Genomic DNA, 25979 nt, shown 5'->3' with positions numbered 1-25979 from the left:
TTCTATGTTCTCTTAGCCTAATCAGTCATGCCACACAAACTGCTTTACATGATTTCAAAATAAAAATCTTTATTATCATAGTATCTTTAAAAATTTAACAGGTATATTTCCAATGTGAAATTCAATGTATTTACACTTATTGAACAGTTCAGATCATGTGCAAATGGAATGTTAAGATCAATATCAATGCTGATAACAGAACATAAGAGCAAAAATAAAAAGTGTGCGATTTCTATGAATTTGAAAACAATCCTTAAAATAGGACTACTATACACAGTGCAATGTGCCACCCAAGTAACAATTAGTGCTGTTAAACAATGAGATCTGTGACATTTTCATTCCAAAACATTAACAAATAGCAGTGACTGACTTCTGGTGTGCATCATTTGAATATAATATTAGTCTGTTTGCACGTAGACGCATCTTTGGCAGCCAAGTGTGGTTTCAGTCCTTTGGATGCACGGTTTCAAAGTGTAGAAACAAATAACCCAACACTGAACTGCTTCCCTTCCTCACACACAGCAATCCTTAAAATATCTATGAAATAAAGAGTTGCTTTTTCACTTTGTCTAACAGCATCAACTGTGTGTACGTGTGTGTGTGTGTGTGTGTGTGTGTGTGTGTGTGTGTGTGTTATCAGGCAATTAATGCTAACGGATTTAAGCAAGGCAACCAAGCAGCACCATCTCAGTATCTCTTCGGTGCTCGGACCAACTTGCAGATCAGACCAACTTGCAGAACTTGCAAAAACAGTCCCTCTCTGTCAGTGGCAGCCCCCCCCCCTCCCCTCCCCCCGGCAGACACTAGCAGCAGGCAGTTTTGGTCCGCTTGCTGTTGCCGCCCCTGCAGTCCTCCAGGTCCACTGTAGGGGACCCCTGGTTCTCATTCCTCTTCCTCAGGATGGAAGGCAGCACCAGGTCGAATAGCGTCTCAAACAGACTGTCCACATTAAAGCCCGTCTTGGCACTTGTCTCGAAGCACATCTTCTCTGCGGGCAGGCTGCTCTTTTCCTCCAGGCCCTTGTAGCGCAGTATTCTCCCGTACAGAGCCACTGCATCCTCGTGGCAGACCTGTTTGTGAACCGTCACGCCGGAGAGGGAGGCGGGGGAGGCCGGGGGTGTGGGGCAGGCGGACGGTACCTGCGGCCCCGTCCTGTCCTCCTCACACTCAGTTCGATCCTCAGACACTCCATCTGAGTCCTGAGCCAGCTGGGCCTTAGGGTCTGTGAGATCGGCCTTGTTGCCCACTATGGCGTAAATGCAGTCATGGTTGGCGGTATCGGTCAGGGACAGGAAGCGCTCCTCCAGTTCGGCGAGGCTCTGCCAATTGGTGACGTCATAAGTGAGGATGACGGCTGCCGCACCTCGGCAGTACATGGAGCCCAACCCATGGAACTGCTCACGGCCTGGGGAGACGGGTGGACATCAACAATGACTGAGGTGCTCTGAGACAATCACCCATTCAAACCCCATAAATGTATCCAACACACAATTTAAAAGAGCCAAATGAACACACAGCTACTCAAATCCATTCAGCTCAAACAATGGGCAACACAATCTTACAACAGCCAAAGAACAGAAGAAAAAGGGAGGAGAAAATGCTGCAAAAGAGAGACAGAGACAGAAACGTTGTGAGTCAGTCAGCGGTTGGAAAACAGAGACAACCTTTGTTGTTGAAATATGCACAACTCTTGACGGTGCACAGTGTGTGAATAATTTGTCAGTCTGGTAGCCAATTTATTAATATAGGGTATGCAAGAGTTCTTTGTTCCCCTTGTTTATTATATCAGCGGCAGCAGCAAATGTAAGAAATGCAGTATTTCTTTGACCTTAGCCCAAGTGAAATGTGCCACTTGTCTGAGATACGTAGAGGAAACTTTTTGGATTCATGGTCTGAAATAGTCTTGTACAGTAAAAAGAGGAAAAACAGTTCTTTGCCGACACTGGTGGTAAAACATAGGGGACTGCAATGTTGTAACCATTACATGACTGATCTGTTTAAAGGAAAAATCAACCCTAAAACACTTGAACATTGTGAAAAAACAGGCACTGCTGATGTACCTTGCATTCCTGGGTCTGTTTTGTTGTTTAGTGGTTTATTTTTCTTATATTCATGGATAACTGGCTGAACATAGGCAACGTGACATCACATCATGAGATATTTCCAGCGCAGCTACAACTGAGTATAATGGCAGAAGATTTTTCAATTATCTAAAACATTAACAGTAAATGTCTGGTTTTGGCGTCAGTTCCTCAGAATAAAAGACTAAAGGCTTCTTTTTAGGCTCACCGTTTTGCACCAATGTTTAACAATCAGACAGGGAGAAATCCATTGTAGAAGAGGCAGAGAGACCAGTTTCTCCACTGACAGTAGCCTCAATAGACCAGAATGCAATGCAGCCACAAGACAAGTTGCGTTTTGTAAAAGTGGCACAACTCTCACTTTTTCTCAACTGGCAACTGAGTCAACAGCTATTGCTACTGCTCTCTCCACTTGTAAAGCACACAAGTAAAACCACACTGATGAATCTATTTGTGATTACTGGCGGAAAATTTACAACCACTGGTTTCAATATTTAAGAAAACATTTTTCTTATGTATAAAAACATTCAAATTTCAATAGCTCATTTCCCATATGAACTAGGTCGCATAAGTAAATTATTTTCTCAAATATTGAAAAAGTGGTTGTAAATGGTTTTCCCTCTTCCAGTAATAACAAATATATTCATTAATGTGCTTTTACTGTTTCGCTTCACAAGTTATAGAAGTTGGGGAAAAAACAAATATCCACCGAATACACAATACACAATATCAAGCTAACATTACTCCAGTTACATGCAGCAAATTCATGTCTGTTCTCTGGGGGTTTTCAAAAGGCATTCTGGGAAACGTAGGGAATCACTTACTGAAGTAAAAGTAGATGAGGTAGGGTTGAGGGAAAGTGGATACAACAAAAAGGTAAATTACAACTCTTCATCACAAAATAACTCCTGGAATGCATTGAACATCACAAACAATGATATCTAACAGTGGAAGTGGAAGTGGAATTTTGGAATTAGTTGAAGTGTTGTGACCAATAATGAAAAAACCCAGACTCAGCCCTCGCTTGCAGATACATTAATCGTCTTTCTGGAAAGTACTGTAGCATGTAAGTGTGGGAAAGCGAAAGAGGGGTTAAAGCATGTGGAGTCATGATTCTCTCTGCTACGGTCATCCTATCATGGCGCTGTCATGTGACTGATAAGAGGAACACAGCAGGCAGCTGAAACGCCTGGAGTTTTGAAAATAAGTCAACAACAAAACTCCGAGACAGCAGTATCCGTGGGAAAGTGAGCACCACAACCTGTTTTGAAAGTGTTCAGGAGAAAATATAACAGATTTTAGGACTCTTAATGGCCACCCTCCCGTAGTTTTATCATCTGTGCTGATAGGTCTGCAACACTCCCGTTGAAATGAGTCAGCGCTGATCCAGCGTTTCTCTAGCACAGTGACTAAAATAAAAGAACGCAACAGCATCTTGTGAGAGGTCATGGGGATCTGGAACACAGACAGGAAGTGGTGTATGGGTGACTTGGTCATTCCTTATCTTTGTAGTACACCAACATGAACTAGCTCATTTTTGCTAGACATGTATTTGCCTGAGGAGGCCTAATATAGTTAATGTTTCTACAATGTTGGAAAAAATGTGGCAGTTTAGAGATTATTCACCAATAGTAACTGGGACAAACACCTGATCATTACTCCTGAATAGCCAGGGTAGTTAAAAAAAAAACAACAACAAAAAACAAAAAACTGTCAGGCCGCTATGAACCTTAGAGTTAGCTCTACTAGAGATAGAAACTAGGTAGGCTTAAGTTGTGAACTTGTATGCAATAGACAGTAAAAAAAAAGACTTTCGTAATACAGTTCTGAAATCCTGGGATTGCCAACCATTGAGTCAGGTCTGGGGAACAATCAAGGTCAAAAGGTGCATCAAGGCACTGGTTCCCTGTAAAACAAATGAACAATACTATCTATTACAGACTTGCTGAGGTGTAACTTGCCAGGCACCACAGAACATGAATGAACAAGAACTCTCAGTTGTAGATTGAAGATCTACCATAGGGCTCAACTCACTCGATGTACTTGATCGCTCTGCCCTACACTTCATCACTGCTGACCCTTTCATACTCTATATTATCATCATCTGTACTTAAGTGGTTCAGTGCAGTACAGACTAGTCTGCTTGCATGTAATTGTGTCAATGGGAGACTTTCAAGATAGCCTATATGACCTACTGTTGCATATCTTCTGTCAACAAGATATGAGGTTTCTTTGGACATACTTCCTAAGAAGCAGGCTGTGTTGTGAGCATTTTGAGCTCAAAGTCACACTTTCTGATTGGTAGTTCTTGATCTAGATCTGTTGCTATGTACAGTTTCTTTAAGTCCCTATCTCAGGTAGTTGGTATTGAATCCTTAAGAGCCATAAAACAGGCTAGAACTAGTATTTGTGCGTGCTATTGCAAAAGTAGGGTAGCGACAACGGTTTCGCTGAGGTCAAATCAGTCCAATATGAAGCAATAAGCCACGAGCCAATGTTTCACACTGATTTTATAACATCTGCGTTGTACGGCAACACGGGGCACGGAGTAGAGTTGCTCGTTGCTTAAAAAAAACGGCAGTAAGTTGTATTAAAAAAATAAAGAACGTAAATGTTCAATAAGCTGAAGCTTTTAATTTTAATCAATGACAATCAAATAATTAAAAGGTAGCCTATTTCTCCGCCAAGCAATATAGCACTTGAACAATAGCTTAAGTGGTTGCTAAGCGACACCCTAAGTACCTGTAGGAGTGGTGATTGTTTTTGAGTTGGTTATTGGCTAGCGCACTAGTATGTTATCAATAATGGGGTCACAGGTGTGTGTTTATCGGTTATGTTACAACGGCTTCGAATGTGTCTCAGCCAATCAGAATTGACGACTGGCACTATCAGTTTTATATGTGACCTATTATTTAGAGGCAACTGGAAGAGTTTCAAAAATGTAGATGGTTCTCATGAGACTAGGCTGCCTCTATACACAGAGCATGGCTGAGATAAACAGTCACATGCCAATGGTTGCCTCAGGTGGAGGGATCACGCGTTATCAGGTAAACAAAGTTAATGAACCAGGTCAGGGGGAAGGGACGTGACTAAGTTTGAAACACACTGTCGAAAAGTATGATAAATCACATGAAAGGAGTATTACCTGCGGTGTCCCATATTGAGATATTGTAGGGTCCCCACTGTTTGAGGAAAAACGCCCCTCCGACGGTGCTGATGGTGTCTTTGAACTTCCTCTCCGTGTACCTGTGGAGCAAGGAGGTTTTCCCCACGTTCATGTCTCCCAGGATTACAACCTTGACGTCCGGCTTCTTCATCTTCGACACCTCGGGCATGATGCTCAGTCGTGTCCGCTTTTTATTTACAGTGTCGAAAGGAAACAGTCTAGCTGGTCGATTTAACTTAAGTTTGTTAGCGAATTCCCGTCAGAAAAAAACACCAAGTTTCTGGGATCCGCCATCCCATAAGTGAGAAATTAGATGTTGACAACGTGACTAGCCAACGTTAGCCATGGGAGTATTAGCCCGTTCTCGGTCAGATCTGTTAACGAACTTCAAAAAGTAAGTGAGATGAAACAGGAAGTACGTGAAGCCAAAGCTGTAGGTAGAAAAGGGACGCCTGATTTGTGACATGGGTCCGCCCCGGCAGGCGGATGGCACGTTTCACACGCGCTTGACACACAGGCTCTCTCGTTCTTACTCTTTCTGAATCGAAAAAATTTAACTTGCGATCACGGTAATGAAATATATCTTTTTTTGTGTGTGTTTCTCAAACTGCGGGCGAAATAATTTTGAACAAGCCAAAGAGGTCGAACAGTAATTGCATTTGCGCCATGTGATTATCAAGATAAAGCTGATAGCTCGTTTACACAAACCAGTATGTTTTAGTCTATTGTGTTGAGTGAAAAGTCTAATTTAACCTTTATCCCAGAGGGTGCTGCTTCTGGACCTTAGCAGGCCACTATACCTTTAAGATCTCCAACCAATTGAATTCCAGTATTGTATCAACTCATGTTGCCTTGAAGTGCCGTCGTAAAAATCGTACTTCCAGTATGAGCGCGCATGAACGACCCAACAAAGAGGTAATATGACACGGAAGGTGGGAATATTCAGCGACAACCGTGTCGCTAAGGTGGGACGCTCAGGACTCTGTGAGCATATGGGAGCCGTGTCAACACCTGATGCTAAAATGTATGCATATTATTATATGTTTTATATTTCTATTTTCACTTTGTGTTTAACGTAATTATCACACTCACACGTTTGGCTAATATATTAATTAACAATGATAATGGGTGACCTGCGACCGAAAGCTCAGGTATTAAACAGTGTATTGCAATGCAGTCAATACATGGAGTTTCTTGTTTTGTTTATCTCCCTTTGCACCTGTAGTGAAGTTTTTTTTGAAGGTGTGCAGATAGCTGGGCCGCTAATACCTTAAATAAAACATCTATTACATGTCTGATGCACATTTTCTCTTTATCCTGCTGCTGAAGCACAAAGCAGAACCGTCCCGTGACACTTGATTTCTAAAACAAAACAACAACCATCCAAAAAAAAAAAAAAAAGAGTCCATTTTGTTATTATTCCAACCAAAATAACTCGCGCATGTACTCGGATGTAGGAGCGTACGAGGAGCTTTTAAAGGCAACATAAGCTTTCTTCCGGTCCTGTACCGATCAGCGTGCCTCATGAACAATAATATGTTTGTGCTGTTCTCAGCGTTGACACGCAATTCCAGATTAGGTAAGAAGGCTTGTTCTCGGGGAAAGTTGGTTATGTCGGTGGCTACAGTTTCAGTGAAACACTGAGAATTAGAGAGTGAATGACAGAATGCTGCAACAGACTCAGATGGTCGCCTTTTGCTTTATCACAGTTGCGCTGTCGATTGTCGTAACATTGGCCTGTCTGAACGAGAAAGGTAAAGTGAAAGCAGAATTATCAAAGTCATTTTCATGCCAATCTGCGTCTGCGTCTAGACTTCGTTGTAGATACCAACTGATTAACCCTCGGTGTGTCAGTGTCTTCCCAAATCAATGGTGCTCAACCTCGAAGACTTGCCAGGTTGGTTGGAGAAAATAACAAGTTAGGGTCTCTAGGACCCCGCAGACACCTAGCATGGGCGGTGTTAGCAGGCGGAGAAAGGTGAAGTTACCCTCAGAGGACTGATCAGAGGTCAGTTTTGTAATTTCCTTAATGAAGGTTGAGGTTGTGAAAGGGGCGGGGAAGCCGATCCCCAGTCAGTGTATCCCAGAAACGTAGTAAGCTACGCATTTTGTCAACGACGTAGAGGATAAATATACTAGACACGGGTTTAGGTTTAGGTTAATATACAAAGAGTTGCTCTATACAAGCTATTGTAATGATCCCAGAGTTTAAAACTGAAGGTATTAGCCTTCCAAGTCGTACTAAGCTACCCAAACGACCAGCTGTTGTTGTTGACGTTGTTTGGGTTAACGGCGCCCCGCGGCTTTGATGCAGCGAAGAGCAAAGATCCAGCCCAGACGTCCATCATAATCCGCAGTGTTAACATCTCCATTCAACTCCTTGTCTCGGAGGTTACTCCGTAAGCAAGCGTGTTGGGATCAGCTATGCATGCCAATACAACACGAGGCTTTTTGTGGTCGGACGTGGAGACGAGGACCTTACTGAACATCTGGGGTGAGCAGGATATCCAGACGGCGCTGGATGGAAATTTCCGAAACAGCTTCGTCTACCGCGATGTGGCGCGGAGGCTGGGGGTGATGGGGTTTGAAAGGACACCGGAACAATGCAGGGTTAGGATTAAAAGCCTCAAGAGACAGTATTTGCTGGCGAAGGAAGGCAATCTACGGAACAACGGGCAGTATCACAAGATATGTAAGTTTTACGACACCATGGAGAGAATTTTGAGCAACCGGCCCGCTCTTGACCCCCAGGAGTTGATTGACAGCGGGGCGGGGGGAGACGAGATGGTGGATGGCGTGGAGGAGGATGGAGAAGATGCTCAGGATGCATGCTCGGAGAGCATGGGGGAATGGCCTATTCCCGCAGAGACTGAAGTGAAGTTGGAATATCCAACAGTTCCCATTCCTATTCCTGTGAAAGTGACAGTGGGCAACAATAGTAAGTGCACCCTCCTTGCACACATACACTAATTCATTTTTTTTTTTTTACCATCTAATACTATGATTATTTGAATGTATTTGCTAACGGATGGATCTCATAATGTTTCACTTCCCTCCACTTCAGGTGCTTCAGTAAGACCAAACAATAGCAGCCAGCTGGCCAGTAATTTGTCATCCAGCAGACCTAAACGGCCAAGGAAGCGGCGTGCTAACTTCCCCATGGAGAAGCTGATGGAGCAGTTCCTGGAGCAGAGCTCCCAGGCAGAGGAGAGCTTCTACCGGATGGAGGAGCAGCGCTTGCAGGCGGAGGACCGCCGGAGAGAGACTGAACACGCCAGGGAGCTGCACATGCTCCAGATGCTGGGTCAGATGTTCTCCAGCATCTCCTCCTCCAGCCTCGGCTCCAGGACGGCGCCGCCTGCACGCGCCCCCGTCTACTCCAGCGCCTCCCCCACATGCACACGCGGCTCGTCCGGTCATCTCAGACGGCCTTCGCCCCAGGCAGACTGTTTCACCCAACAAAGTCAACCGTTGAACACAGATCCCCAGGCATTAGGTATTAGCTTCGGTGTCACATATGGAGCCTCAAGGTGGAATGTGTGACGAGAAAGAGGAAATGGAAGATGTGTCCGCAATAATGACAAGGCTCCATGATAGAGCCGTCACTTTGTTACACCTAATTGTATGTGAATTAGATGGTTTGTTAATTTGTCCTTATCAGGATGAGATGGTTGACTCTTATGCTAGTTGTACATCTGGTGTTTTTGTTGAGCAACTCCAATAGTATTGTGCGTGAGAGAGACCTGCTAAAACAGACAGATACTGACTCAGGCTAAACTGGCTTTCCACACTTTTTAACTCCCACCATGTTTATTTCCCCAGTGTTTGAACGCTGCTACAGCTTTGGCTCCACGTCACACAGAGGCATGGGTGATGATATCCTTTCACTGGTAAAGAGCACAATCCCTCCCCTGACATCCAAAAAGCACAAGGGACAAGATGGACGGATTGGCATCATTGGAGGATGCCAAGAGTACGCTGTGCAAAACCACCTTCTGGTTTGGTTTACTATATAAACAGTATTATTTAGTAAACAGCGATTTGAATTCTGATGTGCTTTTGTTTCTCCATGGAACACTGCTCATAATTCTTTCCATCCTTTCTCTGAATATCATGTAAAGGTACACAGGAGCTCCATACTTTGCTGCCATCTCTGCATTGAAAGTGGTAAACAAAAAGCTTGCTGATTTCTCATTTCTCATTTCTCATTCTGACATGATCTTTTTGATTTGTGTCCAGTGGTCATACAGTGATGCTGCCTGTTTGCTCTCTCTAGGGCGCTGACCTGTCTCATGTATTCTGCACTAGAGATGCTGCAACTGTAATCAAATCATACAGTCCTGAGCTCATAGTTCATCCTGTTCTGTAAGTATCGTACCACTTGGAACATTGAATAATAGAGTACCGTTCTGTGATTTATTTATCTTGATTGTTGGCAATCTGATCTTTGATAGAGGAATGGTATATATTGACTTCAACTATGAGTCTTTTTATATACTCACCAATATTATGCTATTATTCGGGAAAGTCAAATATAAATTAATATAGGCTATATGTATTTTTTCTCAGTTTATGTGTGCAAACATCATATCCCATTTACAATAACCCAGACAAGCTCTTTTCCAGATTGTGATTGAAATCCAAATAGCATACATGGGATATACCAATAATTTGAGATATTGAGTCATGTATACACCTTATCCCTTTTACTGTTGGTTTTCACGGCGCTTGTGTGTGTGTGCTCAGTTGCCATGGTAACATTCATAAGTCTTTTTATCTATGTAAACCAGGATTATTAATGTGCAAGGCATGAAGATGCATATAAATAGCTTATCTGAAAAAGAGCTTAACCAGGATAGGAGTTATTATCGGTAATACTGTGTGTATGTAAACACTCTATATAACACATTGGTGTGTGTGTGTGTGTGTGTGTGTGTGTGTGTGTGTGTGTGTGTGTGTGTGTGTGTGTGTGTGTATCAAGGGACAGTGCTAATGCAGTGGAAGAGATAGAGAAATGGCTCCCAAGACTGCACGGCCTTGTGGTGGGACCAGGTCTAGGGAGGGAAGACGCACTACTGAAAACAGCCAAGGCATGTGGAAGATACCAACACTCCACTGCACCCAAACCCTCTGCTTGTTCATACTTAGAAAACTGAATTCATACACATTTTCAACAATTGTTTGCCAGATGCAATACAATGCTGAATTAAAGCTGCACTAGGCAACTTTGCACGTTGGCAGCTCCAAATTGCAACTGAGAAATTTGAACCTCATTACCCAGAAATTATCTAGACGTCAGTAAATTGTGCACAGCATGCTCATGTTTACCAACCCAGCCAGTCTGTAAATCACTTTATACCAAAGGGATGAGAGAGGCTAAAGATCTCATATTAGTGTGTCCATCTCTGGACAAAGCGCTTGTGTGCTGCTGTTCAGGAGACACTTTGTATTTCATGCTTTAGTTTCAATTCATCATTCCCTTTGGGGGGAGAAGTGTACATACCTGACATCAGAATTTCATTTGGGCAAATAGTGAATCTACAGGGTCTCAATTGGGGGGGGGGGGGTGCTCTTCTGTATTGTAGCCCCACTTTGATAAGGCTGATAAAACAGGTGTATTTTTACATAATAATCTTCCTCGTGCAGCTTTAAGGGCTCGCAGTTTAGTGCCTATTTATAGGACCAACATCACTGAAGTATTTTTCTTTGAATCACAATTAATATTACATTGTCTCTAAATTAAACATGTTTTCTTTGTCTTTTAGGAGGTGATAGAAAAGTCTAAAGCGAGAGATATTCCTATAGTTATTGATGCAGTGAGTACTTTTCTTGATAAAGTCCTGGCTGTCGAACAGATTGGATTTTATTGCAAAGACAGGCGTATTGTATTCACTGATTGCGTCTGTGTGGTGTGTTTGTTTTCAACAGGACGGATTATGGCTAGTTTCACAGCAACCATCTGTCATTCAAGGGTACCAGAAGGGCATCCTTACACCTAACTTCATGGAGTTCACCCGACTGTATGAGGCACTGGTGGGTCTCTCCGCACAGTTCAATCAATCACCAATCGACAGCATATCATTCTGCATTCAAACACAATAATAATCCTGTGTGTTTGTTTATTTGTGTCCGTCCTGTCTGTGTGTTACAAATGCCGTCTCAGCACCATGAGCCTATGGACAGCTGTGATCATCAACGCAGTGCCATGCAGCTCAGTGTAGCTATGGGCAACCTCACTGTGGTGCTGAAAGGGGAACAGGATCTCATCACAGACGGCAGCAAGGGTTAGTATCAAGCAAATACAGGCACACACCTTTAGAAGACACATTTAACTCTGTCGGCCCATGATTCACTTTTTACATCAGTGTAATAACATTACACAAGGTAATGTAGATCAGTGATTCTCAACCTTTTTCACATCAAGGACCCCTAATGTAGTACACATTAGGGCCACTGCCCCCATTTGATGTGATTTTGTCTCTTGGACCCAAATATGAGAATATTTTTATTGTTAGATAAGATTGTGTCCAGAATTACAAGTCTATCTTTATTGTAGGTAGAGAGATAACAGTGAAACTATAATTGAAATAGTCATTTTTCTGCATTCTTCAATTGTGTTAACATTTTTTAAATGAAATAATGGTGAAATTTAACAATTCATCGATTTTCTGGGGACCCCCTGGAACCCCCTCAAGGACCCCTGGTGGTCCCCGGACCCCACGTTGAGAGCCACTGATGTAGGTATTGTGTAATAACATTACACATTACCTGCAGATATTTACTTCACACTCTGTAGTTCTTTTGCTTTTGAGAACTTTCTCACACACACACACACACACACACACACACACACGCACGCACGCAGATCTCTAGTAGTGTTGTCTTGTTTTCAGTGATCTCATGCAATATTGAGGGCAGCGGAAGAAGATGTGGTGGACAAGGTGACCTCCTCTCTGGATCTCTGGGTGTGCTGGCACACTGGGCCTATGCTTCCTCTGCAGGAATGGTTAAAAGGTACATAAATGATTGGCTGTTTGGACATTGGGTTTACACAGATACACTATTACATAGTATCCTTAAAGTGTGTCGTTTTACTATTAAAGACATTATTAGCATATCTGTGATTATATGTTTCCTAATCTATCAATCTTATCCTCCCTCAGTATGAATCCGGCAATGGTGGCGGCATTTGGGGCCTGTTCTCTTACCAGACAGTGCAACAATCAAGCGTTCCACCAACACGGCAGATCCACCACCACCTCAGACATGATCCAGGAGATTGGTTCAGCCTTCAAAAAGCTCTTTGAAAGCTAAAAACTGCCATCTGAAATCCAAATTGTACAACGTTGTTTATAAGCATATACATACTCAGTTTTGCATTCATAAAACACTGTCAACATAAAACACTATTTTTCGCACAGGGATAGAAACTTCACTTGCTGGGCAGGCTGTGGCTGGGCTAGTGGAAAGTGTCCTCACCAGGCAGAATTTGAATGGAGGTTAATGGAGAAGTATGGACTATACCCTCCAAGATAGTACTCAAAATCCAATGCAAAAAATGTTCAGGTCATATTTATATGGACACGCTGATGTGTTATTTGAGGTGTATGACATTAACCCCATAAAATGAACCAACAGCACACCATCTTCCATTTGTGGATATAAATCATGACTGTATTGATCGATCAAACGTGTTGAGGCCGATTCTTCACAGCGATTGAGATGGTAACACTGGCGCCGGAATAGGGGACAACGAGACTTTTTGTCCCCCCACTTTTATGGTAATAAAGTGGTAAGGGACTGTTCGTTATTTATGAGAGGGGGGGGGGGGGGGGGTGCAAAACGGGGGAGGCACGTCAAATAATTTTTTAAGCACTGGGGGAGGGACTTATGTTTTTTATTTTGGCTTCAAGGGAGGGACATACAACTTTAAATGGTTGTATTTTGTATTTATTTTAAATACGTTTTTTCTTTTCAAAATATGTGTTTTACCGCTGTATGGTGACGGGACTCACTAAACTTGGTATCTCCCACCCCGACCTTAATCTCATTGGACCTCACGCCCGACGCATCAGCAGTATGATATGGTAGATGTGCTCCTGGTGGACAGCCACAATACCCTCATGGGTTTGCGTCGTGTCCGGGCTCATATTCTTCACAGTCCCTACAGGAAAGACACGAGGGGCCTCATGTATAAAAGACTGCGTAGATTTCATACTGAAAGTTGGCGTACTCACAAAACTTGAAAAGTACGTACGCACAGAAATTTTCAGATGTATAAAACCATGCGCACGCCAGGTCCTGCGCACCTTTCTTTCATACATCCCAATCAACGTGAAATTGAGCGCACATGCACGAGCCTCTCACCCCGCCTTGTCTCCTCCCAGAATTAACTATGCAAATGACTGTAAATACGCCCCTCATGTGACCTTCTTGTCAAAAACGATGGTGAATGTGCCTGTGTTCAGTGCTCCCCTCTCCAAATATTTCCAATGTGCTTTTACGCATGCAGTGTTTTTGTAAATAAAGGTAAAATTGCACAATTGAACTGATGACATGACATGAGGGCATGAGGGGCGTATTTAAAGTTATTTGCATAGTTAATTCTGGGAGGAGACGAGGCGGGGTGAGAGGCTCATGCATGTGCGCTCAATTTCACGTTGATTGGGATGTATAAAGGAAAGGTGCGCAGGACCTGGCGTGCGCATGGTTTTATACATCTGAAAATTTCTGTGCGTACGTACTTTTCAAGTTTTGTGAGTACGCCATTTTCAGTATGAAATCTGCGCAGTCTTTTATACATGAGGACCCAGCCCCTCCAAATTCCACGTTTCTCTTTCATTGCGTTTCAGATTCTCAGCGGCTGTCATACCCATTGTGCACGTTGGATACGCCGTGCGCGTGCGTTCACAGTGAACGTGAACGCACGCGCACCACGAGGGGAACCGTCAGGGTCTATTCTAAAAAATAATATTTAAAAAGTCATCAGTTCTTATTTTATTTTATCAATTCATAATTTTACAATCAACATCTATGGTTGGAAAAGGCCAGCCTTTCCTTTTATTTTCTCCAATACTACCTACCTTTGATGTGAATATAATAACATATGGTTATTTATGGTGGAGGGAGGGTCATGCATTTTCCCCCAGTCACTCAGGGAGGCTCAAGGAAAAATATTTGTAGCTCCGGGGAGGGTCAAGATAAAAAAAAACAAGTCACCCCCCCACTTCAAAACTCATTCCGGGGCCGCTGGATGGTAAGATAAATTGGTGCTCAGTAAACCATAAACCTGTTTGAAATTTGAAATAAAGAATAAATAAATTTGATTTTGTGTGAGCAAAGTGAATTAATTCTTGAAACCAGTCTAAATAGTAGTAATATAGCTTTGTAGCCACAGGGTGGCAATGTTGACTTAGCACTCACCATACCACGGGTCAAACGAATCCTGAGCAAGCTGGGTGCTGGTGCTAAAGCGATGGAAACTTCGGGGTTAGTTGAGCTTCACTGAGTGATTATATGCATATTCATAAGAAATAGAATGTCGTCAGAAATTAATTCTGAACGACAAAGCAAATATACATCGTTATGAATTTATGTATTCAGCAACCGCTGTTGCCATAGCTGCTTGTTAGTTGTGCATGCGCACAACAGAACAGATTGGTTCAGCTAACAGCTAACATTAGCCGCTGCTGGGCTAGTACAGTAGTAGTCCATACACCGACCTATCGCTGGCAACAAGACTAGGAGCAAAACCAGTATCACAGACTACATACGTTACTAAATACAGAAGAAACTACGAATATCCTTAAAGGTAACGTTTTCTGCAGGGCACTTAACTTAGCCACTAGCTAGCTAAGTTTAGTTAGTGTTATCAAGTATTAGCCTTGTTATGACTAAACGCTAACGTTAGCTAGGTAGTATAAGCTAGCATGAGCTAACTTAGCTGACTTACCTTGGTTGACTAGAACAAACATCAAGGGATAAGGAGTGGGTATACAATGTCAAGCTGGTTGTTAATACTGTTATTTGCAGAGATTTTGCGAACGTAGTTGTCTTTGTACCTTGTTTCCTGACATTGTGTCCTTTGTGGTTGAATGAAACCGTTGTTTACCTAACGTTACTGTTTGTCACATTGTGGACGTCGTTAGCATATACGGTTAATTAATCAACCAACGAATAAAGTCGGCTACAAGTAAAAAAAAAATCACATCTCAGTTCATGGTGTGTACTCCACAGAGTGGACGATGAAGATAGGAAAAAGTTACCCAACGTTACCTAGCAACTTGCGTTAGCCTTAGTTACGTTGGCTAGCTACTGATAAATGTGCTAGTTTAAAATATTCAGGCTGAATGTAAGCTTGTTTGTGGTTAATCTGACGTTATGTTGGTTATCACTTATCCACGTACGAGTTCGTTTGTCCGGAAAATATAGGCTAGCTATTTATTTTTTTTAGCTTTGTTTCTTGGGTAGTGATTTTAGACGTCAACCTCCATCGTGGCGAAGACCTTGCTGGGAACCAGGACTGCTAACCTTACTAAATAAAAACACAATTTTAAGCCGTTAATGATCTTTCTTGATATCACTAACGCTACGCATTTATTTGTCGTCGTCTTTATTGGATAATTTTGTCAGGTCTCAAACTATCTCCTTGCAGATTTCTCAAGAGAAGAGTACACGTAGCCATTTTCACAAGCGCTGAATGCAGATCAGTTGCATCCTTCCACGTTTTGGCTAATACAGGCAATATTTCCAGGGTGATTTCAGATCACTCAAACTGGATGAAAACTGGACTTCTTGTAAATATTAAGTAATGCAGATCCAGTTGATTACATGAGATGGGACAAAATGGATGGTACATGGGTGACTGCTACAAGTAGGATGAAGTATGGGTTGTCGGCTAAATCTCTAATTTGGTACAAAAATCCTCTGCTAAAACACTGCAAGGGCAGTGTGGCTATTAAGCAATAGCAAAGGGGGTGTAGCAGAAGGGAAACCACTTAACGATTGGCCAGAGGTGGCGCTCTAGGCACAGTAAATCCATAATTAAAAAAAAAAAAATAGAAAATTGTCAGTATGTGGCCATGTAAGCAATGGTATTCAGGGATGTTGGGATGAGTTAATTCCACAACCGCAGAAACATTGGGGTCTGATGCCTGCATATTCACATGAATTGGCATTTTAGCTATGTAGCCCCTTTCACACCTAGTCATTTTTCTTTACTCATTTACACTTAACTCATAATCCAGCAGTAACACTGAAAGTATACAGAGGGGTGAATCTTCTCTCCTCTGAAGAATATCTGTGGCAACAGTAAACATGGATTTGTGGCAGTTATTTTCTATTAAAACCCATTTATTTTGCCAGAAATGTATGGGCTGCACAAAGAGCATTTTCTCAAGCTTCTTACCAATTACAGTTTGTTAATCATGATGTTGCTCTCCTCCAACTCCCTGCCACTTGATATTGTAGCGGTTGTTGTCACTTAAATCTAGCCCTGTCATCTAACCCTGATAGCGTGATGAGCCAGTACATTTGTAGTGCACAACGCAGCCTCATAAATTAATTGGTGTTTAGTGAGTTCAAATGTTGTATTTGCAAATTCTTGAACAAGGAGCTTTATATTTAATTTGTTTGTTTTTTTTGGTTGACAGATACAGAGGGTAGAGTTTCCTGTGATAAAGACAGATCAACGATGCTGAACCCGACCAATGGCGACCCGAGCCATGTTGTCGCAAATTATGTTGAAGAATATTTGGATCTGGTGGAATCGCTGCCTTTTGATTTGCAAAGGAGTGTGTCCCTCATGAAGGAAATTGACGCAAAATATCAAGGTAAAGAAGCTAGACAGTATGGGTGTAGAAACTGATGTTTAACACACCTCAATCTCTTTCTGAGCAGATTTGTGACTGGGAGACAAAAATCATCTGTGAAAACTGGTCGTGTGTGATGCAGTGCATTTTCAAAATCAGTTAGGATTTTAACCGTATTCTAGTATGTTACCAGCCTTAATGATGCATTGTACCGTCTAGGTTGGTATCTCATTAGTTGATTGATGAATAAACTGTGAAACTATGGATTTATGTGACAGCACAGCATTTGAAAGTCAAAGTGACAGAAGTGAGATGTCTACTCCAGGTAGACATAGAATCTGACAGAATAGTGTCATGATTAGCCACCTAGTGTAATTTGTTAATTATATTAAATACCAAAGCTTCAGAAAGCATCCTTCACCCACCTAAACAGTCAAGGAAATTATCCATTATGTCAAGTACTAAACTGTAAGGGTAGAAGTTTATTTTGTACCTTATTGTATTACTTGCAATATTCTCGGCATTACTTCTGATGGACATGTTTTTTTTCTTTATTTGTCTTTGGCAGATGTTCTGAAAGAGCTTGATGATGCCTATGAACGGTATCGCCGGGAATCTGACTCACTCCAGCGGCGTAAGCTTCAGTTATCCATTCAGAGGGCATTGATCCGCAGCCAAGAGCTTGGAGATGAAAAGATCCAGATTGCAGGTCAAATGGTGTGTGAAGAACAATCTTTCACCTTGGATGAGAGGGGTGTTAGCTTTTGAATTTAGCCATAGAACAAAAGTGGTTACAGACCTTCTACAAGCATGTTTGCAATTTCTTTTAGCCTCAGAAGTCCAGCAGTTGATAAATAATGGATCTGCTTATTATAGCTACAAAAAATAGAGGATTACCCAGCCCATTTACATCATATTTACCCACCCCAACAATTGGAGGGGAAGACCGACAGTAGGCAGTGGTAGTAGAGTCTGGCTGTACATCTCATTGTTGTTTTCGATTAGTGTCACAGTGGATTGTGCATGTTCGTGTGAGATTGGAGGTTTTGACATCAGTGATATGTCAGGACCCAACAAGATCATCTCTGATATTAAGTGTGTGATACCCCATTCTCACCTAATTGTCTAGTGTGAGCATATTTACGGCTGAGAGGGGGGGAAATCAGTGAAATCCATTATGTGTGTGTGATGCAATGCATTTTCAAAATTGGTTAAATGTTATTGACTTATCATGAATCACCATTGTCAATGGAATGTGCACACAGGAATGCCTGCTGCCATACAAGGCAGATCATAGTACAAGCCATAGTGCAGCATAGAATCAACAGTTTCACTCAAGTTACATTGGTTGACCCCTTGCCTCCAAGTAATATTGTTGAAATATGCTGCCTGTGTGGAACAAGCTGCTTTGCCAGGGCTGCACTCTTGATTTTAAAGTCAGATTAACTAAAAAAGTGGCAGCCATAGTCTTCTTCCTAATTTAAAAATATGTTACAGTATGTAGTAATGAGATGTCTGGCACTGTGGTGGGGAAAAAGATGGTCCTGACATCTACACGTTTAGTTATTTACCACCACATCTACTCCAAGTAACTGATGACAGACCTTTACAGTAAAGAAAAGAAAATGTAAGTAAAAAAAACATGATGCTTTGTTCCAGGTGGAGTTGGTTGAGAACCGAACACGACAAGTAGAATGGCATTCCGAGCTCCTTCATTCCTCTCAGGAAAGCCCAGAGAGCCACGTCCCTACGGCAACCTCCATGACGACCACTGCAGGATCCATGATGTCGTCATCATCGGCCACCATCACTCCGGGCAAAACAGGCCACCACGACAAGAGGCGTGATGAGGTTACCCCAAGCTCAGGTGGTGGAGACAAGGCTGGAGGGAAACGCTCAAGACGGCAGAAAAATGGAGAAAATCGGGAAAGCTATGGCGGTCTGGATCACACTGAGGATGCGGGAGTGGGAGCGTCCCGGGAAAAGAGGGCCAAAACATCCTCTAAGAAGAAGAAGAGGTCCAAAGGAAAGTCTGAGCGAGAGGTGTCGCCTCCGGACCTGCCCATCGATCCAGATGAGCCAACCTACTGCCTGTGTGAGCAGGTGTCCTACGGGGAGATGATCGGCTGCGATAATGATGAATGTCCCATTGAGTGGTTCCATTTCTCCTGCGTGGGGCTCCATCATAAGCCCAAGGGCAAGTGGTTCTGCCCCAAGTGTAGGGGTGAGAATGAGAAGACCATGGACAAGGCCTTGGAGAGGGCTAAGAAGGAGAGGGCGTACAACAGGTAGCTGCTCTGCCTGGCCAGTGAACACTATTAATGTATAAATGTTAATTTTCTGTCCGTTTGTTGAATTTTTGTATTCATTTACTATCAATGCTGTTTAAAAACAATGAAGAATTGATGAGGGATGTCTTGTAAATAGTTATTTTTGTAATTGCTACATAGCTGTACAACAAGATAGCTCCCTCCTGGTCAGGATTATTTGTGAAGAATGGACATAATGTAATGCAACCTGCATGTTTTGAACCAACTGTCCCGCACTTACACCCCAGTAGTTATAATTGGCGAAGCTTTATCATGCATGCAACATTACCCACCTCACTGTTCATGTTGAATTAACAAATAAAACCTTCATAAACAATGAAGAATTTCATCTGATTGTGGTGTCATTATACAGAGTTCTGCCTCAGTGAAGATTCTGACCAAGGTAAAGGCTGAGAGTGACGTCGTCATGCAAAGTTCTGTCTGAGGCAAACTGAGGTTCTGCCTAGAGAATTTAATTGGAGCGATATTGTAGCGAGTTCTAAAGAAAGCTGCCATTCAATCATAAAAGAATTCCATCTGAAAATGAAGAGTTCTGAGTGAGTGTATTGTTCAGTCATAATGGGGAGCTCTGGAAGAGTTTTGTTGTAGTCTGTTGTGTAGCGGGTTATTCTGTGTTGCCTTGGAATGATTGGAAAGATTCTTACAACTGTATGGCTGTTCCTGTCATACTGTTAATTTAAGTTATGCAGATAAAAATTTACCTGCAGCCAAACTTTTACAGTGGCATTTCTAGTCTGCAAATCAATACTTATATTAGATAGCCTGGTATCCAGCCCCTATGAATCGCAGTTTTCAGCACTCTTCAAATTTGCATGCCGATTCATAAGGTATATTAGATGCAAGATGGGTAAAGTGAAAATGTGTCTGCAGTCCAGTTGCATGCAGCTATGATTGTGTTCTCTGCCCTAGATCTTAACTCTCAAAGAATGTATTACGGAGTCACTTGGCCTTTGCGAAGAGGTTCTCAGTGATAGCACTCCCCCCATCACTGACGCCTGCACTTCACTGTCGTACTCAAAAATAGCAAAGCAACAACTCCTCACGTGTCACACCAAGTGTTATTCAGTGCTATGTATAGACGCGCATGTTTACATGAGTATTTTTTATGTGCAAGTGATTTACTTGTTGGGCAATACCAGTTTTTTGACTTGTGGGTCTTCTTATACATCAGTGTAGCTCTGATAGTAATTCCTAAGACTTGTTAGGCATAGTTTTCCAGTAGTGATAGTAGTTTTGTGCTTACTAATCACTCCCAATAGGCTATACTAAAATATATCATGAGTATAAGTCTTATTTATCCATTATCTAGGTTGGGAGGGAGTTCTGTTCAAATATTCCTAAACCATTGGAGTAACATATTTTTGAGACTTAAGTATTAAGTCTTATCAAAGCAAGAATGTCATCTTTAGGTCAAATACTAGTATTGGATTTACAATTTGAACAAAGAACTTCCACGTGAGGATGAATTTGCCTTTTTTATTTACAAGTGCTGAAAAAAATGACATGGGGGACAACCAGTGCAAAATCTGTACATAAATTCAGATGCAAGTTTCTTCTTATATACATGAGTACTGAACAGGAACGTGAATACACTCTTTCTGTCATGCATGTAACAGAGTTCACAACACAGCAAAAACATGGTGTAAAGATGTCAGTCAGATTTAGTTGTAGTCCATGACGTTCAGGCTGCAAATTCTCCCCGAGGAAAGGTGAGTGATCGGATTGGAGCCCAGAGAAACTGCTTGGGAAAACAAACTAATGACATGACAGATCAGGGGCGCAATAGAAAAGGACCCATCATGACTTACTGATACATCCTCCAAAACATTTAACGTAATCTGTCATGGGGATTTATTACAGCAAGGTAGCACACCGGCATTGTTGGCTGATGGCCCAAACCAGTCCATATTGACAAAACATATCCAAGGCGAGATTCAGCACATTTCCCCTGATAGACCGAAAAAGGAGAGAACAGAAGAAAAAAAGAAAAAAGAAATCGCTCCTGGCAGGCAAGAAAAAACAGATTCTATGAAAGGAAGGTGGAGGTAAAGTGCATAAAAGCTTAAAATCAAAAAGGTGTGAGGGGTCCAAAAAAATTAAGAGGTACTCCACTAAAACTTGCAGCACACAGCTCAACACTGGAGAGAGCAGCCATCAGGATTGTGCGGTCAACTGTCTCTCCAGCTTTGTTCTACGATGGCAGACACACGCTTCTCGTACTCCCGCTTGTTCTCCTGGTAGAGCTGAGCTGCCTGACTGTTGGCTGGACTGTTGGGGTTTGGTTCGTCAAGCAGGGACTGGGGGAAAAACAGTGGGTGTGATTATAGGTTATAGATCAGAGATATCAAAGACTAATACAGCACACTTATAAGTAGACAATGTGCTAATAGACAATAATTCTGACCAGTAACCAACCTGCATCTTAACACTGACCCACTCAGTCTCACACAAACACCCATACAGTGTGGAATACTGTGCATCTCTGGTTTGGTTTCCCCCGCTCTAACGAGGACTAAAGATTCTTTAGAAAATATATAGTTCATTTGGTTTGGATCCAGAATATCAGGATAAATTTGAGGGAATTTTTAAACAGAATTCACTGAACAATTAAAATAAAATAGAACTCTACTCCAGATTTCACAATGTGCAGAGTATTACATTTATAGGTCTGAATACACATCACCAGAATTTCTTACTGTTAGGTTATCTTTCCAGCCTTTTGTATTTCAGTGTATCTTTATCTGGATTCAACTGTGACTACAACTGTAAACTCCTGAGGCAGTCAGCACTTCATCATTGAGGTGAATGGAAACAATTTGAGGTTATGAAATCAGGTTTGAGCCATCATGTTCCCTTCAGAGTTTTAAGATAAAGATTGATGGTTGTCTCTGCTACAAATTTACCCACACACTTCAGCAAGAACTTTAGCAGGAAGTAAAAATCAGTTATTCATGTAAATCTTTACATGCCAGCTGATTTCAGCAATACTCCTAATTATGATTTCTACTATTTTGGTGTATTGTTTTAACACTGCCTACCTGGATAGATGTAAGGATAGAGGATACATCATAAGTGGGACTCCAGCGATTCTGTAGGATGTCCAAACATATACTGCCATCTGCATAGACTGTAGATGAAAACACAATTAAACACTATCCACCATCATCAATAATATAAGGCTCAGGATAGGATGGGACAACATTCATACCATTTGGATGGAACATCTTTGACACAAATCGTACTGTGGGAGGTTTGTTGGGGTATTCTTCTGTGAACTCTACAGTGAGTTTAAATGTACCTGGGACAAAGAAAAGAGACACAGAATGAAATGCAACTCTTATTTCATAAGATTACTGAATAACAATATATTTCATATCGTCAGTTAAAAACAAATACTCCACAGAGGGCCAAACCATGGGGCTGGGTCTAATAGAAACTATATGTGAATGTATTGTAAATGTTGGGGTTCTGATGTGGGAAACTAACTTTGTAGATATGTCTACCATGCAATATAGTGACAATATACCTTACAAAACAAATACGGGGTCATTGACAACATAGTGAGATACTCACCATCCTCAAAAGGTGTTCCCTCAGGGCTGTGAGGTTAAAAAAAATAAATAAAAAATATTTGGTCATACATTTCACACTTGAGTTCAAATGATCTGTACATGACACAAAAATACATTCTGGCTGTGCATCAACATCTTACCCAAATATGACTGCATTCCACACCATAATGTTGTTTTCAGATGGGGCACCACTGACACCAGCTGGAGGGTCCTCTTGTAGCCTTCACAACCATGAAAAAAAAAGTAAAAGGCTTCGTTTAAAGACGTGATCCATAAGCTAAACCAAATTTCTTCTACCAGCCACAGTGTCAGATGAATTCCACTTTCACCATTTAACCAGCCAGATTTTTTTTTTTTAGAATGGACAAAACTGCCTGACAAAGTGATTAGTAGGGGGAAAAAAAGACTTACTAGCCATAGTTTACGATTTATCAGCATTTGGTTGGTGGCAAACCCCACCCTGGTTGTACCATTCATTTACCCACAATGGCTATATTCATGAAATGCAATTCAGCACTGTGCTAGTGAACACATACTGTACATGCACAATGTTATAGCAACTAATCAACTTCCTCAATCAAGTCAGTGTCTTATGAATTACAAAAACACACATTTACAGTGGACATTTTGTTATGTGTAAATTATTTACTCTTCTACATCTGAAAAGTAGTATCAACTGAAAAATATATCAACATTATTAAACACTAGGCCTCCACAGGGGAAAATATTGGAGGGAAAAAGAGATTCAATAGTGTAGTGATCAAAACTGTTTCTTGTGCTGCTTTAAAGATTTATTTATCCCCCAAATCATCATCACCCTAACTACCCAGATGGCAACACTATTATTGAAGATCAAAGTTGAAAATTATCTAATACACTGTTTGTACTAAGCCTTAGTACATATAACCAGCTAATTCACAGTCTATTGAGCAAATTGTGCTTAAGTGATACCACAGAGTGATAGTTCAAAGCAGCTTGTGAATTGTTTTTAGTAAGATTGCTCAGACTTAAAAAACACAGCATGAATTCATATTGAGCCCAACACTGCCGTCAGCATTAATTTATTTTACATTCCCACATTGGCTTGAACCAGGGCTGCTGCCTGTGGCTATATTTCACATAATTCCTAGGACCTTTTAAAGTATTTAAAGTTTTGTTCAAATCTGTGCAACAATTCTCCCCAGATGCCAAGAACAAGAAAGACAACATTCAATACAATCAAGAGACTGAAGGCAGTTGACTTGGGCTTCCATTAGCAGTAACGTGAAACCAACTTTGTGGACACTCAAGGTGCCCAGGTTGGCTTTACGAAGATATGGGCACATTGTTTCATACATGATCACACTGCATTGAAATGCAGCTTGCTTGTCAAACATGTTTCCTTTGACAATCAAGGTGTTCTATGATTGTCAAAAGCTCCATGATGCATCTTTATGACATCAGAGATTAGAGCCTTGTTTGTACATCCTGGCTTTCCGCCTCGGGTTTTGCCATGTTCACAAGCATTAATATAATAGTCTGAGATCATAGGAACAAACTGTGTAATGTCAAATCACGCTTCAGGGTAGATCTGAGAAACTTTATCTACGTTTTACCAAACTTAGCTAAGCTAGCTAGCGCCAATAACAGATCAACAAGCTAGCGTTAGTTTGTCACATATGTAAGACAAGTTAATAGTCGATTAGCTACATGTACTTGAGCTACCGCCATATGAAATCGAAATACATGAAACACTAACGTTAGTCTTCACTAACGTTAAACTGAGATGGCGAGGCACTTTTCAATAGACATTTAAATGTTAACTTGCCGATTGGAAGTTAGCCAGCTGCCGTAAACTGCTACAATAAAATTATCCAGTAGCTGGCTAACCTGCTAACACATAGCAGCTAGCTTCTACGCGTGAAGCATCACACGGAACATGTTTTCTTAAATATTTCAGGTTTGTAACAAATACTAGATAAATTACACGGTGTTCGCGTTAACATCACCTTTTACTCTAGAGGGTTGCGAGTCAAAGTGTTTATGTTAATAAACTGTGGTTAGCCAAGTCTGGCTCATGTTAGCTAACAGTTAGCTAGCTTGGCTAGCGTTAGCTGTTTTTGACACATCATACCACCATCAGCATAATTCCTGGGAAAATCGACTCACCGTTTAAAATCTCTCATAAGTCGCCTTCTTGCCGGAGTTGACATTGCTTAATTTGTGAGTTACCTACTGACAACACTGAGATGTTAACGGCAGCTTATTTTATCGAAACGTTACTGTATTAATGATTATTTTACACCATCACGGTAGCACAAGTCTGTAGCTACCCGATTCTTTGCGTCGTTCTCTCTGGTAATCCCGAGTCTGACTAGCCCAGCTAGGTTTATCAGGCGATACCACTTCACAAAAGGGGGGCAAACAATGCGAGTGCTTCACAAACAAGAAATAATGACTGTATATCCTTATATCACCACAGCCATACGTTGTTATTAAACCAAGATATTTCCGGGGGCTAGATTGCGTTATGCACCGGCAGAATCAATATGGTGAAAATATATTTTACTTATATACTTTTTGCGTTATGTCCCTTATGCTTATCGGGGGCAGCGTCTTTCAGGGGGCGTGGTCACAGTGACGTGCTATTTGTGCAGTGCAGGCTGTGATCAAGGTCGGCTCTGGTGACAGGTGACTGGCAACCGAGTGTACCATACCATAGCTGTGTATTCCTATTTTTTAGTCATTGGTTCAGTGAAGTGAAGCTGAGGTGGGGTGGGCCGTTTTTGCACCATTATGTTCGGTATTCTGGATAAAATGGGCTGATATAGGCAGTTAAATCGTACACATACTAAGACCAATTCTAATCGCTATGGCTGTTTTCTGGACCAAGTTTGAAAAGCAGGAGGCATAGAAAAGTTTTACACTGAATATATAAAAAAAAAACCGAGTACGATTTTCCATGTGCCCAATATACTTGGAGAAAATGTATTGATACCTTCAGCCTTATAATTTAAGTTGTTAAGATACATTATCTAGGT

At 41.6% G+C, this 25979-nt stretch overlaps 4 protein-coding genes across 5 annotated transcripts; 2 read left to right on the top strand and 2 right to left on the bottom strand.

Moving 5' to 3' along the window:
• Positions 1-796: 796 nt before the first annotated feature.
• Positions 797-5722, bottom strand: rab20 (RAB20, member RAS oncogene family). The gene is made up of 2 exons (XM_071516189.1): positions 5227-5722; positions 797-1405 (listed from the first exon to the last, which is right to left on the bottom strand). The coding sequence occupies exons 1-2, from the start codon at positions 5414-5416 to the stop codon at positions 804-806; spliced, it is 792 nt and encodes a 263-aa protein (XP_071372290.1). The 5' UTR covers positions 5417-5722; the 3' UTR covers positions 797-803.
• Positions 5723-7011: 1289 nt separating this feature from the next.
• naxd (NAD(P)HX dehydratase) lies at positions 7012-13042 on the top strand. The gene is made up of 11 exons (XM_071516161.1): positions 7012-8185; positions 8312-8743; positions 9070-9220; positions 9369-9414; positions 9524-9612; positions 10229-10337; positions 11013-11063; positions 11176-11280; positions 11411-11531; positions 12141-12261; positions 12411-13042. Exons 1-11 carry the CDS (start codon positions 7672-7674, stop codon positions 12559-12561), a joined length of 1890 nt encoding a protein of 629 aa, XP_071372262.1. The 5' UTR covers positions 7012-7671; the 3' UTR covers positions 12562-13042.
• A 1767-nt stretch (positions 13043-14809) lies between these two features.
• On the top strand, positions 14810-19687 carry ing1 (inhibitor of growth family, member 1). The gene is made up of 4 exons (XM_071516170.1): positions 14810-15058; positions 16899-17078; positions 17626-17774; positions 18717-19687. Exons 2-4 carry the CDS (start codon positions 16940-16942, stop codon positions 19347-19349), a joined length of 921 nt encoding a protein of 306 aa, XP_071372271.1. The 5' UTR covers positions 14810-15058; positions 16899-16939; the 3' UTR covers positions 19350-19687.
• Positions 19688-20849: 1162 nt separating this feature from the next.
• Positions 20850-25304, bottom strand: ube2al (ubiquitin conjugating enzyme E2 A, like). Of its 2 annotated transcripts, XM_071516147.1 has the most exons (6): positions 25108-25304; positions 23100-23180; positions 22961-22986; positions 22596-22685; positions 22426-22514; positions 20850-21684 (listed from the first exon to the last, which is right to left on the bottom strand). In XM_071516147.1, exons 1-6 carry the CDS (start codon positions 25149-25151, stop codon positions 21556-21558), a joined length of 459 nt encoding a protein of 152 aa, XP_071372248.1. In that variant the 5' UTR covers positions 25152-25304; the 3' UTR covers positions 20850-21555. The 2 variants fall into 2 exon arrangements, with proteins under 2 accessions (XP_071372248.1, XP_071372250.1); XM_071516149.1 differs by lacking the exon at positions 22596-22685.
• Positions 25305-25979: the final 675 nt, after the last annotated feature.

The sequence above is a fragment of the Centroberyx affinis genome, unplaced genomic scaffold, assembly GCF_046629955.1.
Source record: "Centroberyx affinis isolate AG114_WGS23_722 - 3 ecotype Tasmania unplaced genomic scaffold, CSIRO-AGI_Caff_v1 ptg000393l_1, whole genome shotgun sequence".
NCBI lineage: Eukaryota > Metazoa > Chordata > Actinopteri > Beryciformes > Berycidae > Centroberyx > Centroberyx affinis.
This window is presented reverse-complemented; position numbering and strand designations above follow the sequence as displayed.